The following is a 16,666-nucleotide window of genomic DNA, read 5'->3' on the forward strand; positions in this document are numbered from 1 at the left end:
CTGGGAGCTACAGAAGGAAGCCAAGAAGACCAAGCCTAGCCAGAATGAGTGTGACAGGGCACTCTCTGCGTGTGAAGCCAAGAAGACAGGAGCAGATGGTGCCCTGTCACACTCATTCTGGCTAGGCTTGGTCTCCATATAAATGCCCAATCTGGCTTTGACTCGTGCTATGTTTTTGGCTGCAACAAAATCTTGTGGCAGTGAGTCCCACAGGCTAACTGTGGTGTGAAGAACCATTAGTTCAGAATTTCTGACCATTTAGAGCTGTTAAATGTCCCCTTGTTGTGATGTGAAGAGACAGGGAGAACAGACACCCTGACCTTCCTTCTGGGTCTCACCAATTATTTGATATACTTTTAATACATCCCTCTCCTTGGTCTCCTCTCTAAAGTAACATGCCCAGCCTTTCAATCTCTCTCCACAGGGGCTTTTTCCAGGCCCTGATCATCCTTGCTGCCCTTCCCTGGTCCCTCTCAGCCCTGCCCACCAAGTTCCAGAGGAGGTTGCACCACTGAGTGATTAATATCACGGCGTTAATGAGGAGTTTCCCAAGCGAGGGGGCTTGGAGCCCATGTGCTGTGCAATGGCACGGCAAGGCCACAAGGTGGCTCAGTGTCTCTTGCATTGTGAGTTTGCGGAGTAGTTCCTGCAAATAGGGGAAATTTCAATCCAATTCATCCCCATCCCTGGCTGGGGCCAGCGATGGAACCGGTGTCTGCTAAGTTCTCCAGTGTGAAACTCGGGGGTGTGATCCAAGCAGGGGGACTGCAGTCCCTGAACACTCTCATCCAGCCATGGCTCCACTTCTCTTTGGGGTAGGTTCCTGCCACTCAATTGCTCACCCACTGGCTTCCTGGATGACAACTCCCAGAGCACCACTCATAACCCTGAGTAGCTCCAGCCAGGACTGGAGCCTGCCTGCCTGCTCCTCCAGGGACCTGCGCTCAGGAAGTTTGCAGTGATGACAGACTCCAAAACCCAGTGTGATTTATTTCCCAAACAGTGATCAGAGCCTAGCAAGGTAGGTTTAAAAACAACTGAGACCCATTCATCTAGTGCCTTCCCTGTGCTGGGCACTCTCCTCCATCCCTGTTCTCTCTGGGCACCAAGTTACCCCTGCAGCGCCTGGCTCTCCATCCATCAGTCTCTGAGTCAGCCTTGCTGCCCCCGGACTCTGTGTCTGTCAGCTCCCAGCCGAGCTGACCAGTGCCCCCTTCTGCCAGTGGCACCATTAACAGCTATCTCTCCTCAGTGCTGGCCGCGCAGCCCTGGCACCAGCTTGAGGCTGCAGGGCCCCTATTGGCAGGGATGTTTCCCACTGAGACTCAAGCAGCTTCATCAGTGTTGTCCTTGGCAGAGGTTTCAAACCACCCGACCTAACCCCCTTCTCTGCAGAACTGGTCCATTTGAGAGGGAGGTACGGCCCTGAGCTATTGTTTTATCCTTCCTGCCTGGTTCCTTCGCAACCCTCTTGTGGAGGGCTGAAGGAGCTGCAAGCGAGGAGACAGCTGGTACACAGGCAAGCTTAGGCAAGCGAGGAGACAGCTGGTACACAGAATAAGTACTGACCGAGAGAGAAGGTTTATTGGACCAGTCTCTGGTGGTGGGGGAAGGGACAAGCTGTCAAGCTTCACAGATCTCTATCCTCAGGCCTGGGGAAGGACACCAAGGGAAGACAGACTGTGACTCATAAGGGTTTCGCAGTGTTGTAGGACACCACTCTCCACACTTGGAGAAGAGCTAAGTGTGGCTCAAAAAGCTTGTCTCTCTCACCCACAGAAGCTGGCCCAATAAAAGAGAGCACCTCCCCCATCTTGTCTCTGTCATATCCTGGGGCCAATATGGTGCCAACAGCACAAACAAGAAATAATGCAGCTATCTTCCCAAGGTGTCACAACTGCAGTGGGGTTGGGCTGAGCAGCACAGGCTGGGCACAGTGGCATGGCGTAGCCTCGAACTTGGCAGTGCTACGTCAGGTGTAACAGTAATTGATCCTGCAGATGTCCCATTGGTGGGGCTGGAGGGCGGAAAAGCGAGTCTGAAAGGGGGAAGCAGGTTTACAGTTTAACTTATATGGTGCCTGCAGAGATAAGGGCAGTCTGAGATTGTTCCTGTCCAAAGGAAAGAGCCCTAAACTTTCTCAGCTTTCAATCTCTGGGAAAGAGTGTGGACAGGGGCTTTGCTTTCTTCAAGCCACTGTGAGGGTGGAGCTTTCCACTCTTCCTGTAAGCCACTGGGGGCATGGTGCAGAACACCTGGTCTAAAAGTGACCTAGGCGGCTCCAGTCAGCACTACTGACCAAGCCGTTGAAAGTCTGGTTGGTAGCACAGCAAGGCTAAGGGGGGCTCCCTATCTGCCCTGATTCCACACAGCTCTCTGGAAGTGGCCAGCATGTCCCTGAGGCCCCCTAGGTGCATGGGCGATCAGGGAAGCGCCACGTGCTGCCCCCACCCCAAGTGTCAGCTTCACAGCTCCCATTGGCCCCAGGAACCATGGCCAATGGGAGCTGCAGGGGAGGTGCCTGTGAGCGCGGGCAGCGTGCACCATGCAGAGCCACCTGACTGTGCCTCTGCCTAGGGGCCAGACATGCCAACTGCTTCCAGGAAGCACGCCGAGCCAGGGCAGGCAGGGAGCACCACCCAGCCAGAGCCCACACACCATACCCCCTGCCTCAGGTTGGAACCTCCTCCCACACCCTAACTCCCTCCCAGACCCTGCACCCCCACCCAACCTCCTACTCCAGGTCAGAACCCACTCCTGCACCCAAACTCCCTCCCAGAGACCTCAACCCTGTACGCCTTCCCACACCCCAACCCTTTGCCCAAGCCCTGAGCCCCTTCCCACACTCCAAAACCCTCAACCCCAGCCCAGAGCCCCCTCCTGCACCCGAAAACCTTCATCCCCAGCCCCACCGCAGAGCCCACACCCCTAGCAGGAGTCCGCATCCCCTGCCACACCCCAACCCCCTGCCCCAGCCCTGAGCTTGCTCCCACACTCCAAACCTCTCACCCCAGCCCAGAGCCCACACCCCCAGCCTGGAGCCCCCTCCCGCACCTGAAACCCATTTCCAGCCCCACCAAGAGCCCACACCCCCTCCCCAGAGCCCAGTGAAAGTGAGTGAGAGTGGGGGAAAGTGAGCGATGGAGGGAGGGGTGCTGGAGTGAGTGGGGACAGGGCCTCAAAGAAGGGGCAGGGAAGGGGAAGGGAAAAGGGCCGGGCAAGGGTGTTCGGTTTTGTGAAATTAGAAAGTTAGCAACCTTAGGTTCTGGCTGATACCTTTGCATAATGGATACCCTGCTCATAAGCCTCGACTGGGGAGGAAGGGTGTGGCAAACCCAAGGCGTGTGTTCTCACATCCTGGCCCAGCCCCACCCTGGCCTGGCCAGGCCGCACTCACTTGTTATCTCACTGTGAGAGCAGCCTGGGCTGACAGACTGTGGATCCAAGTCCTACTCTGGGCCACAAGCTGGGCGAGGAGTTCTCCCTGCTTCATCTCACATGGCCGCAGCTAGTTCCTGTGCAGGGGGAGCCCCAGGAGGCCTGCACCTGGAGCCCAGAGCGTGGCCTTGCCTGTGCATTGTGCTCACTGCTTTGCCCTGGTCCTGTGTCGCTGCCCCCTCGTCATGCAGTGGTGCTGCTTCCTCGGGTTCTTCAGGTTTCTGTAAGAGAAGGAGGCTCCTTCAGAGCAGGACAGAGGGCCTCTCAGACACTGAGACCCAGAGGGACAAGCCAAACAGGCCAGGCTCTGCTCTCTGTACACTGGCAGCAGCTTGCAGTGACTCCATTGCCCTCCCTGCGGCCAGGGCAGCTGTGCAGCCAGCATCGCAATCTGGGCCAGTGTTGCCATTGCACACAGCGAAGGGCCAGCCTGGGGAGCAGGTGCTGGCAGTTGCCAACTGGGGCCAGGGGACTGACCTCTTCCAGCAATGCAGCAGATTCTTCCCTTGCTTCTTACATAAGTCAAGACATGTTTCTCTTGGGCCTCTCTGGAGCCTCACGGTTAATCTGGAAGACAAGCAGGTGCATTTGGTCCCCTGCAGTGCCTGGTGCCCTGGCAGTGCCCCAGGGGCCTGTGCTGGAACTGAGGTCTTGCTATCAGGCAGACTAGTATCATGGGCCTGATTCTGATCTGGAGAGTCACTCCAGATTTACACTGGGAAAACAAGAACATATTTTCAGACAAAGTTCTGTGCCTGTTCCTGCAACAGCCAAGGTGTGAACCGAGCAAGCCAGGAAAGTGGCAATGTGAATAGCTTGGCTAGTGGAGAGAAGGAGAGGTTTCCTCCCTGGACTGTAGCACAGAGGAAAGACTATGTACCTTCCTGTCTACAATCAGATACGTGACTGGGAGTGGGGTAGAGGAAGGCCCCCCACCCAACCTAGCTCCACAGGGAGATGTGAGTCACACTGGCCCAGGTGAAACTTCCCTGGGAAAGCAGAGAGGCTGGGCCCTGTGGTACCTGGGTGTGGGGAGACATAGGCAGGGAAAGAAGATGGCCAGATACTTTTGCTCTGGGCCAAGGGGAGAGACCTCAGAGAAGGGTAACGCAGCTGGAAGGCTGCTGCTGGTAACAGAGACACCTGGCCAGAGGATGTCCATGGTTACGGCAGGTTTTCTCAACCAAAAAAGCCTGAATCACAGCCCACGGAGGGCAGGGAGGGGGTAAGCTCGGACTGTGGCTGGCACAGCAGCCAGACGCTACTCACATGATCTCATGGCGATGGCAGTGAGCTCCCTTCTCAATGATCTGGAAATCCATCATGAATCTGGGATGAACCTTCTCTTGGAACTTCAAGCACGTGCACCTCGTGGGCACATGAAGCGCCTGGGCCCGCAGGACTGCATGGGAAAAGACACAGCTAAGAGTCCTTGGGTGAATGCCCTCTGTAGTCCTGCCCGCAGGGAGTCTGCATGGCCTCTGCTGCTTATATGTTTGGTGCCCGGGGCACAGGCAGAAGAGGAGCATGCCTACGAAGGCTGCCTTGGGCATAAGGGACATGCTAGCTCCGGGGAGTGGCACAAGAAGCAGCACACCTGGAGCTGGGCTCAATAAAGGCAGCGGCAGTCAGGGGGCATTCCCATGCCCAACCCAGCAGCAAGGAGAGTATCAGCTGCTTCCTGGCAGGGTTTCTGCCTTCCATGAAAATGAGGGCAAGACAGCTACAAAGCCAGAATGACTGGGGAGCTCTCCCGTGTGCTGTGATTTGCTGTTTGAACAAAGCCTAACCCTAACCAAGCAGTTTAGAGCCCAAGGAGAGCAAGAATATTTGCGCCCCTTAGAGGTGGAATGTAGAAGGGCACATGGAGTCATGTCCCCCTGTCATGGTATAATTCCCCACTCTGAACCTTAGTGTCCAAAAGATGGGGTACCAGCATGAATTCCTCTAAGCTCAATTACCAGCTTAGTACTTGTAGCACTGCCACCAACCAGGAATTCCAGTGCCTGGTACACTCCGGTCCCCTCCAAAACCTTGCCCGGGGACCCCCAAGACCCAGTCCCTCTGGATCATAACACAAGGAAAGTAAACCCTTTCCCTCACCGTTGCCTCTCCCAGGCTTCCCCTCCCTGGGTTACCCTGGAAGATCACTGTGATTCAAACTCCTTGAATCTCAAAACAGAGAGGAAAATTAGCCTTCCTCCCTTCTTCTCAATCCCCCTCCCAGACTCTCCCTGAGAGAGAAAGTAATCCTAACACAGAGAGAAAATTAACCTCTCTCTCCCCCTTCCCTCCTTTCTCCCCACCAATTCCCTGGTGAATCCAGACCAAGTCCCCTGGGGTCTCACCAGAATAAAAAAACTATCAGGTTCTTCAACAAGAAAAGCTTTTAATTAAAGAAAGAAAAAACAGTAAAAATTATCTTTGTTGATTTAAGATAGAATATGTTACAGGGTCTTTCAGCTATAGACACTGGGAATACCCTCCCAGCCTAAGTATACAAGTACAAATTAAATCCTTTCAGCAAAATACAAGTTTGAACTCCTTCCAGCCAAATACACATTTGCAAATAAAGAAAACAAACATAAGCCTAACTCGCCTTATCACCTAGTACTTACTATTTTGAATCTATAAGAACCTGTATCAGGGAGATTGGAGAGAAACCTGGTTGCACGTCTGGTCACTCTCAGAACCCAGAGAGAACAACAACCAATATCTAACAGCACACACAAACTTCCCTCCCTCAAGATTTGAAAGTATCCTGTCCCCTGATTGGTCCTCTGATCAGGTGACAGCCAGGCTCACTGAACTTGTTAACCCTTTACAGGCAAAAGAGACATGAAGTACTCCTGTTCTATTAACTACTTATCTGTTTATGACACGCCCCCCACCAATTTCTGTGGCACATACCTCCCTTGGGGGCGCACCCCACAGTTTAAAACCATCACCTCCTACCAGGAGCCGGTGGACCAGAAGCTGGGGGGAGCCACCTGGCCCACTCCTGACTCTTCGTGCTGTGGGAACCTGGGTGCTGACTGGCTGCCCGGCAGCCCTCCCTGCCCTGCTCCCAGAGCCAGGCTGCCTCTGCGTTGCCAGGCACACCCCAGGCAGGGTGGGCAGCACAGCTTGGGGCAGCTCCTGACACGCTCTTGCCTCTGCCCTGGCCAGGCTGCCACTGACCCCTGGAGCTGACCCCGGCTTCAGAGCCTGGCTGCCCTGAGATGCTCCCCGAGGTGCTCCCTGCAGTTCTCAACCCCTTGGGCACCTACCTCTCAGCAGTCTAATCACACCTCTCATGCTGACCAGGGACCTGCCATTGCAGCCAGGTCACTCTCCCTGCATACAGCAGAACTACCCCATGCACCCCTTGCTGCCTTGCCCCAGGCTGCCGTGAGTATGGTGCCCAGCCTAGGGTTACCTGGGGGTAGTTGGAGGGTGCTGCTGGGAGTACTTGGGTGGCACTGGAGGAGGTATTGGGGGTGTGATGTTATGAGTGTAATATAATATCTCATTGAAAGATGACAGAGCCAGAAAGAGTTAATTAACTTACAGGCTGACCTAACTCATGGACAAACTTTAGAGACTTGTTAGGAAAATCTGTGAATGAATAGAGCTTTAAAATGCAAGTCTGCATTGTTCAAGGTCGAAGGGTAGATGTTTGCTCAGGCCTTGTGATGTAAGCAAACAAGTCTTGTCTATCACTAAAGCTTTGATTCGAAGATCAAAAAAGGAATATATAACATATGGGAAGATACTTAAGTAAAATAGTATTATTGTCTATGTGTCTCTTTGAAGGTTGCAGTAACCTGTATCTGAACTGTTTAATGGATGAATTATCCTATGCTAATTGCCAGGATGTTTGGGAGAAGGCGTTAAGCTTATTGTTTTCTCAGGCCAAAAGGCTGCTGGAAATGTATGAGAACCCTGGGACACGATCCTGCTTCATCTCAAATCTGCTTTAGGTTTCAAGAAGGGAAAACCTTAAGCCATAAGGATTGAGATTCTCAGTCACTGACTGGAGTCACCCTGAATATGGACATTGGACTATAACCTATAGACTATTTCTAAAAGGACTTTTGGCAACTACAGACTCATCTCTACTATGTATCTGAACCTCAAAAATTGAATTTAAGTCTGTATGTCTATGGAACTTTTAACCAACCCTCTCTCTTTTTTCTTCTTTAATAAATTCTAGCTTAGTTAATAAGAATTGGCTAATAGTGTGTATTTGGACCTGGATATGTGGCTGATCCTTTGGGATTAGAAGAACCTTTTCTTTTATATGATGAGACAAGATTTTCAGTAATCTTCATCATATCTGACAGGTGTGTCTGGACGGAACCTTGAGGCTGGGCACTTTAAGGGAACTGCGTTGTTTGAACTTCTAAGAGTATGTCTACACTACGAAATTAGGTCAAATTTATAGAAGTCAGTTCTTTAGAAATCGTTTTTATACAGTCGATTGTGTGTGTCCCCACACAAAATGCTCTAAGTGCATTAAGTCGGCAGACTGCGTCCACAGTACCGAGGCTAGCATCGACTTCCAGAGCTTTGTGCTGTGAGTAGCTACCCCACAGTTCCCGCAGTCTCTGCTGCCCATTGGGATTCTGGGTTGAGATCCCGATGCCTGATGGGGCAAAAACAGTTTCGCGGGTGGTTCTGGGTACATGTCGTCAGGCCCCTCTCTCCCTCCCTCTCTCCATGAAAGCAACTGCAGACAATCATTTTGCACCTTTTTTCCTAGGTTACCTGTGCAGACATCATACCACAGCAAGCATGGAGCCCACACAGCTGACCATCACCGTAAGTCTCCTGGGTGCTGGCAGACGTGGGACTGCATTGCTACACAGCAGCAGTTCATTGCCTTTTGGCAGCAGACGGTGCGTTGTGATTGGTAGCTATCATCGTTGTATTCCTGGGTGCTCTTTTAACTGACCTTGGTGAGGTCAGTCAGGGGCGCCTAGGCAGACATGAGAGTGACTCAGCCAGGTCATTCCCATTTTCTGCCAAGCACCCAGGAGATGATGATGGCTAGCAGTCATAATACAGCATCTTCTGCCGAGCGCTCAGGAGATGATGATGGCTAGCAGTCAAACTGCACTCTCTACTGCCACCCTAAAGATGTAAAAGATAGATGGAGTGGATCAAAACAAGAAATAGACCTGATTTGTTTTGTATTCATTTGCTTTCTCCCTCTGTGAAATCAACGGCCTGCTAAACCCAGGATTTTGAGTTCTATCCTTGAGGGGGCCATTCTGTGTTTGACAGTTGTTTGTGTTTCTCCTTGATGCAAAGCCACCCCCTTTGTGGACTGTATTTCCCTGTAAGCCATGTCGTCAGTCGCCCCTCCCTCCATCAGAGGAGACAATCGTTTTGCACCTTTTTTCAGCCCAGACGCCATAGCACTGAGATCATGGAGTCTGTTCAGATCACCACGGCAATTATGAGCACTGTAAACACCTCACGCAGTATCCTGGAGTATATGCAGAACGAGAACCTGCCAAAGCAACCAGGTGAGGAGGCGACGGCAGCACAGTGACGAAAGTGATGAGGACATAGACATGGACACAGACTTCTCACAAAGTATGGGCCCCAGCAATGTGCACACCATGGTATTAATGGGGCAGGTTCATGCTGTGAAATGCTGATTCTGGGCCCGGGAAACTAGCACAGACTGGTGGGAACCACACAGTGTTGCAGGTCTGGGACGATTCCCAGTGGCTGCGAAACTTTCGCATGCGTAAGGGCATATTCATGGAACTTTGTGACTTGCTTTCCCCTGCTCTAAAGCACCAGAATACCAAGATGAGAACAGCCCTCACAGTTGAGAAGCGAGTGGCGATAGCCCTGTGGAAAATTGCAACACCAGACAGCTACCGGTCAGTCGGGCATCAATTTGGAGTGGGCAAATCTACTGTGGGGGATGCTGTGATGCAAGTAGCAAACGCAATCAAAGAGCTGCTGACATCAATGGTAGTGACTCTGGGAAATGTGCAGGGAATAGTGGATGGCTTTGCTGAAATGGGATTCCCTAACTGTAGTGCGGCAATAGATGGAACCCATATCCCTATCTTGGCACCGGAGCACCAAGCCAGCGAGTACATAAACCGCAAGGGGTATTTTTCAATGATGCTGCAAGCACTGGTGGATTACAAGGGATGTTTCACCAACATCAACATGGGATGGCCGGGAAAGGTACATGACGCTCACGTCTTCAGGAACTCTGGTCTGTTTCAAAAGCTGCAGGGAGGGACTTTCTTCAGAGACCAGAAAATAACTGTTGGGGATGTTGAAATGCCTATAGTTATCCTTGGAGACCCAGCCTACCCCTTAATGCCATGGGCTCACGAAGCCATACACAGGTAGCCTGGACAGTAGTTAGGAGCTGTTCACCTATAGGCTGAGAAAGTGCAGCATGGTGGTAGAATGTGTCTTTGGACATTTAAAAGCACACTGGTGCAGTTTACTGACTCAGATAGACCTCAGCAAAACCAATATTCCCATTGTTATTACTGCTTGCTGTGCGCTCCACAATATCTGTGAGTAAGGGGGAGAGGTTTATGGTGGGGTGGGAGGTTGAGGCAAATCGCCTGGCCGCTGATTATGCGCAGCCAGACACCAGGGTGGTTAGAAGAGCACAGCAGGACATGCTGTGCATCAGAGAAGCTTTGAAAACCAGTTTCATGACTGGCCAGGCTATGGTGTGAAAGTTTGTTTGTTTCTCCTTGATGAACCCCACCCCCTTTGGTTCACTCTACTTCCCAGTAAGCTAAACACCCTTCCCTCCTCCCTTCGATCACCACTTGCAGAGGCAATAAAGTCATTGTTGCTTCACATTTATGCAATCTTTATTAATTCATCACATAAATAGTGGGATAACTGCCAAGGTAGCCTGGGAGGGGTGGGGGCAGAGGGAAGCTCTGGGTGGTGTGAAGGAGGAGGGAAGGACAAGGCCACACACTTCAAAACTTAAACTTAAAAACTTTAAAACTTATTGAAGGCCAGCCTTCTGTTGCTTGGGCAATCCTCTGGGGTGGAGTGGCTGGGTGGCCAGAGGCTATGGAACTTGGGGAGGAGCACAGTTGGTTACACAAGGGCTGTAGCGGCGGTCTGTGCCCCTGCTGCATTTCCTGCAGCTCAACCATACGCTGGAGCATATCAATTTGATGCTCCCACAATCGGAGCATTGACTCTTGCCTTCTGTCAGCAAGCTGACACCACCTATCATCTTCAGCCCGCCACTTACTCTCTTCAACCCACCACCTCTCCTTGCATTCATATTGCGCTTTCCCACTCTGACATTGTCTGCCTCCACGCATTCTGCTGTGCTCTGTCAGTGTAGGAGGACAGCAGGAGCTCTGAGAACATCTCATCCCAAGTGCATTTTTTTCACCTTCTAATCTTCGCTAGCCTCTGCGAAGGAAAAACATTTGCAGCTGGTGGGGGAAAAGTGAGATAGGTAGTGAAAAAGACACATTTTAGAGAACAATAGGCTCACTCTTTCCCATTAAATCTTGCTATTCATATTGCATAGCACATGTGCTTTCGTTACAAGGTAGAATATTGCCTCTTATATTGAGGGCCTGCCAGTGTGGTGTGAGAGATCACTCACGCAGGGCCAGGCAACAGAATTTGGCTTGCAGGCAACCATGGTAAACCATAGTCTTTTGGCGTCTTTAACCTTCATAACATGTGGGAATGGTTTCAAACAGCAGGGCCCTCATTTCCCATACCAAGTGGCCTTTGGGTTGGCCATCTAAAATAGGTTTGCAATTTAAAAGGAGGGGCTGCGGTTTGCGGGTTAGCGTGCAACACAAACCCAAATAACCCCCACACACACGAGCTATTCTCTGGGATGATCACTTCACTCCTCCCCCCACCACATGGCTAACAGCAGAGAACATTTCTGTTCAGCCACAGCCAAACATCCAAGCAGAAACGGGCACCTCTGAATGTCCCCTTAATAAAAGCACACTATTTCAACCAGGTGACCATGAATGATATCACTCTCCTGAGGTTAACACAGAGAGTTAAGGAACACCGGGATTTCCGCTCCATCCCCATACACGTTAATAGACTTTTGCATTAGCTGTACTGGCCGTGAATGCCAGGGCAGATTAATCATTAAACACACTTGCTTTTAAACAATGTGTAATATTTACAAAGGTACACTCACCAGAGGTCCCTTCTCCGCCTACAGGGTCTGGGAGCACACCTTGGGTGGGTTCGGGGCGTACTGGCTCCAGGTCCAGGGTGAAAAAATATATCTTGGCTGTTAGGGAAAATGGTTTCTCTGCTTCCTTGCTGTGAGCTATCTTCAATCTATTCATCACCATCTTCCTCGTCCCCAAAACCCGCTTCCTTGTTGCGTGATTCTCCCTTGATGGAGTCAAAGCACAGGACTGGGGTAGTGGTGACTGCACCCCCTAGCATGGCATGCAGCTCAGCATAGAAGCGGCATGTCTGCGGCTTTGCCCCAGACCTTCTGTTTGCCTTTCTGGTTTTGTGGTAGGCTTGCCTTAGCCCCTTAATTTTCACGTGGCACTGCTGTGCGTCCCTGTTATGGCCTCTGTCCTTCATGCCCTTTGAGACTTTTTCTAATGTTTTGGCATTTCATTTATTGCAACGGAGTTCAGCTAGCATGGATTCGTCTCCCCATATGGTGAGCAGATCCCATATCTCCTGTTCAGTCCCTGCTGGAGCTCTTTTGCAATCCTGGGACTCCATCATGGTCACCTCTGCTGATGAGATTTGCACTCACCTGCACCTTACCATGCTGGCTAAACAGAAAATGAGATTCAAAAGTTTGTGGGCCTTTTCCTGTCTAACTGGCCAGTGCATCTGAGTTGAGAGCGCTGTCCAGAGCAGTCACAATGGAGCACTCTGGGATAGCTCCCGGAGGCCAATACCATCTAATTACATCCACACTATCCCAAATTCGACTTGGCAAGGCTGATTTCAGCACTAATCCCCTCGTCGGAGGTGGAGTAAAGAAATCGATTTAAAGAGCCCTTTAAGTTAAAAAAAAAAAAAAGGGATTCATCGTGTGGACGGGTCCAAGCTTAAATGGAGGTAACGCTTCTAAATTTGACCTAAAATCGTAGTGTAGACCAGGCCTAAGTAACCAGTGAGGCACTGTAGAAGCTGTGCTGTGCTGGCTTTGTAAATCTAAGTATAAGAATAACCACCAGCTTCTGGGGTATGTCTGCCCCGTTTTGTTTGCAGTTCAGCCTAATTAAGTGACCTCAGTTGGCCCCACGGGCAGCACTGTCACTGTGGCGTAGTCGGCAGGATCCACAGAACCAGGTCAATTAAGTTTTGGGTCAGAACCCCACGCTATCCGAATTTGAATTTTGGTATTGAGAGTTTGGTTGGTTAAAGAGCAGTTGCAATGGGTGAGCAAAGAGCATATGAGAGTCTTGACAAAAAAAAACCTAGAAGATTTGTGTTCAGAAGAGCAGGTAAGCTTTAGAAAGAAAGCTACAAATCAAGAACTGAAAGATCTGTTAATGGCCAGTAATTAAGAGGCAGAAGCACAGCCCTTACCTGATACTACAGAAACTGCGGAAGGAATTAGAATGAAAAAGGCAGCAAATAAACTGCAACTGGAGCATGCACAGAAACTAGCAAATCTTCAATTGCTGGAAAAGCAAAAAGTAGCTGAATTAGAAAAAGAAGCTGCTGAGAGAGAAGAAAAAGCTCGTAAGGGGCGTCAGAAACTGCTGGCTGCTCAACAGAAGATTCACAGGATGGAACAGGAGATGGCCAAACTTCAGCTCCAAGTAATGGAAGAGCAAAGAAAGTCATCACCACCTGGTACTCCACTTCCCCAGCACCATGAGAAAAACTGGGAAAGGATGTGTCCTATCTACAACAATACCGAGGTTATAGAGGAGTTTTTGTCTACCTTTGAACGCCTCTGCAATCTGTAGCAGATCTCTGATGATCAGCGAATGCCTGTCTTGCTGACCAGACTGACTGGAAAAGCCAGGGAGGTATTTAATGAATTGGGGGAACAAGAAGCCTTGGACTATGAGCGGTTTAAAGATTCTGTGTTAAGGCAGTTCAAGGTTACTCCTGATTCTTAAAGAATTAAATTTAGAAAGTTTGAGATGTCTAATGATTGTGCTTTTGTAGAATGTGCTCATAAGGTGATGGGTTTTGTTAAAAAATGGGCTGTGAAAGCCAAGGCACATGGGAGTTTTGAAAAACTGATGGATTTAATAACTTTGGAACAGGTCCTAGATATTGTGCCTGGCCATGTGAGAGCAGCTGTGTGTGATAGGAACCCTGAGTCAGTCCTACAGGCTGCAGAGATTGCGGATGCCCATACCCAAAACAGGGCTCGGGAAGGGTATAAACCCCCGGAGGAAACTAATCACCATTCTCCTCAATTCAAGAGGAGGTAAGGATTTAACAGTAAACCTAGCCCTGACTCCTATAAAGTTGCTCATGGGGGCCCAGAGGATAGAAACTCTCACCCCAAGAATAAACAGGTTAAATGCTATCACTGTGGTATGCTTGACCACATGAGACCAGATTGCCTGACCCTGAAGGGCAGCCAAAAACCAGCAACCCCAAAAGCTACAGTAAATGCCAACTCCATTACTCTGAGCACCTGGGCTGAACCAAGCCACAACAGCGCCATTTTAAGTCCAGGTGCAAGCAAATCAGTGGCTAATGCCAACCCCATCATCTCCAATAGTATGGGAGGAGGTGATGAGCTCACCAGTTATGTCAGAACTAAGGCATGGCAAGGAAGTGAGGGGTTTATTAAGAAGGCAAAGGTCAATGGTGCTAAATGCATAGGATGACAAGATACTGGCTCTAATGTGACTATAGTTAAGGGACATCTGGTAAAGCCAAAGAACATGTTGCCAGGGAAGTATGTAACAATAGTGGCACTATCTAAATACTCTGTGAACCTGCTGATGGCTAAAATCCACCTTAAGTGGAATGGCATTAAAGGGAATGTAAAGGCTGCTTTTCAGAATTTAATTCCGACTGATGTTTTGGTAGAAAATAACATACTGCAGGTGCCTGGCGGAGTTAATGTGGTGACCAGGTCACAGAGAGAGTGTGGGTCTGTGGCAAATACCCTGACTGATGGCAGTGAGGGGGACTGCAAACAGACAGAGGGCTTGGCTACACTTGAGAGTTACAGCACTGGTGGTGGCTTTACAGAGCTGTAACTTACTCCCCGTCCACACTGGCAAGGCACATACAGCGCTGTATTTCCCTGGCTACAGCGCTGCTTGTACTCCACATGGACGAAAGGAATATAGAGAACAGCGCTGGTGCTGCAGTGCTGGAGTGCCAGTGTAAACAGTGATTAATCTTACTACACTGTAACTGACCTCAGGAACCTTCCCATAATGCTTTTAACTAAAGAACTCTCAGAGTCAGGTCACAGACGGTAAAGAGAAAGGCAGGTTTTTCATGCAGGATGAACTGTTGTATAGGAAGCCTCCTAGGGGAAGGAAGACTCCCCAAACAGCAGTTCGCAAACAGCTTGTGGTACCTAAGAGTTACGGCAATGTTTTGTTAAAGTTGGCTCATGATGGTCCATTTGCAGAACATGTGGGTATAGGCAAAACGTGTAACAGGCTAAAGCAAAATTTCTACTGGCTTCATCTCTTTAGGTCAGTGAGAGAGTATTGCAGGAGCTGCAAACTGTGCCAAAAGCGTAAGGGATTAAGGGGGCCTAGCAAGGTGCCGCTCCAGCCTCTGCCCATTATTGGGGAGGCTTTTGCCAAAGTGGCTGTGAATATTGTGGGGCCACTCCCCAAACCTTCCAAAAATGAGAAGAAATACTTCCTGGTGTTGGTAAATTTTGCTACCAGATATCCTGAGGCTGTACCTTTGGCTAATATTAAGGCAAAGACAGTGGCAATGGCCTTGTTCTCTATTTTTAGCAGAGTGGGTTTTCCCAGGGAAATATTGTCTGACCGTGGGTCTAACTATGTCTGTGGTTTTCAAGCAGTTGTGGAAATTATGTGGAGTAACGCACCTAAAAGCTGCTCCCTACCCCCCAAACTAACGGTCTAGTGAAAAGGTTCAATAAAACCCTAAAGTCTATGTTAAAAATGTATGTGAACAGATGCCAGAATAACTGGAATGTTATGCTACCGTATCTATTATATGCACACAGGAGTGTGCCCCAAGAGTCTACAGGGTTTGCTCCCTTTGAACTGCTCTATGGGAGGCAGGTTCCAGGGGCCTCTAAATTCGGTTCGTAACTCGTGGGAAGGTAATGTGAAGAAGACAGCGCAGCCAGTGGCTGAATATGTGGCTCAGTTCAAGGAAAGTTTGCAAAAGATAATAAAGTTGGTTAAGCAAATTCTAAAAAAAAGCCAGAATACTCAAAAAGCCTGGTATAACAAAGATGCTAAGGAAAGAGCATTTAAAATAGGGAACATGGTGTTGGTGCTAAATGCTATCTGGAAGAAGAAAATGAAAGATGTTTGAACTAGACCCATAAAGGTAGTGGAAAGAATGAATGAGGTTACCTATGATGTAAGGAAACCCCAGGGTCGGGGACGTGTGCAGTCAGTGCATGTGAACAAAAGAAGGCTTACCATGTGAGGGAGGTAAATGTGAATATAATCTGTCCTGCTGAGAAAGAGGCAGTGTCTGTCCCTTTAATTGACATGGTTGCTGAAAGCAAGGAGGAAATGGCTCTCGAGAGTATTAAGATGGGGAAGGGTTTAACCCCCATCAAAGAAAGGAACTGCTAATCTTGTTAAAACACCACAAGCAAACATTCTCCAACAGGCCAGGGCTCACTGACAAAGACACACTCCATTCAGACGGCGGATCCCCGCCCAGCTCCTAGTAAAGCTTACAGGGCCAAAGAAAAGATGTGAAAACAAATCCAGGAAAAGGTGAAAAGCATGTTGACAATGGGAATAATTACCCAATCCATGAGCCCCTGGGCCTCTCCCATTGTGATGATGCCAAAAAAGATAAAACTATAAAATTTTGTGTGGATTACAGAAAGCACTCAGCCTAACCCTTACCCCATACCCAGAATAGAGAATCTGTTAGATGTACTGGGGGGGCGGGCAAATTTATAAGCAGCCTGGACCTGACCTGAGGGTACTGGCAAATACCTCGAATGCTGATGCCCAAGTAAAATCTGCTTTCATAGTCAAATCAGGCCTGTATGAGCTCACAGTGTTGCCCTTTGGGATGCAAAATTCAGAGGCTACTTTCATAAGACTTATAA

General features: G+C 49.7%; 1 protein-coding gene across 1 annotated transcript; it reads right to left on the minus strand.

The window, feature by feature from the left end:
* Positions 1-3,272: 3,272 nt before the first annotated feature.
* Positions 3,273-5,412, minus strand: LOC127054298 (interleukin-8-like). The gene is made up of 4 exons (XM_050960387.1): positions 4,934-5,412; positions 4,708-4,843; positions 3,916-4,005; positions 3,273-3,659 (listed from the first exon to the last, which is right to left on the minus strand). Exons 1-4 carry the CDS (start codon positions 4,998-5,000, stop codon positions 3,584-3,586), a joined length of 369 nt encoding a protein of 122 aa, XP_050816344.1. The 5' UTR covers positions 5,001-5,412; the 3' UTR covers positions 3,273-3,583.
* Between the last annotated feature and the right edge of the window lie 11,254 nt (positions 5,413-16,666).

The sequence above is a fragment of the Gopherus flavomarginatus genome, chromosome 6 (assembly GCF_025201925.1).
Source record: "Gopherus flavomarginatus isolate rGopFla2 chromosome 6, rGopFla2.mat.asm, whole genome shotgun sequence".
Classification (NCBI taxonomy): Eukaryota; Metazoa; Chordata; order Testudines; family Testudinidae; genus Gopherus; species Gopherus flavomarginatus.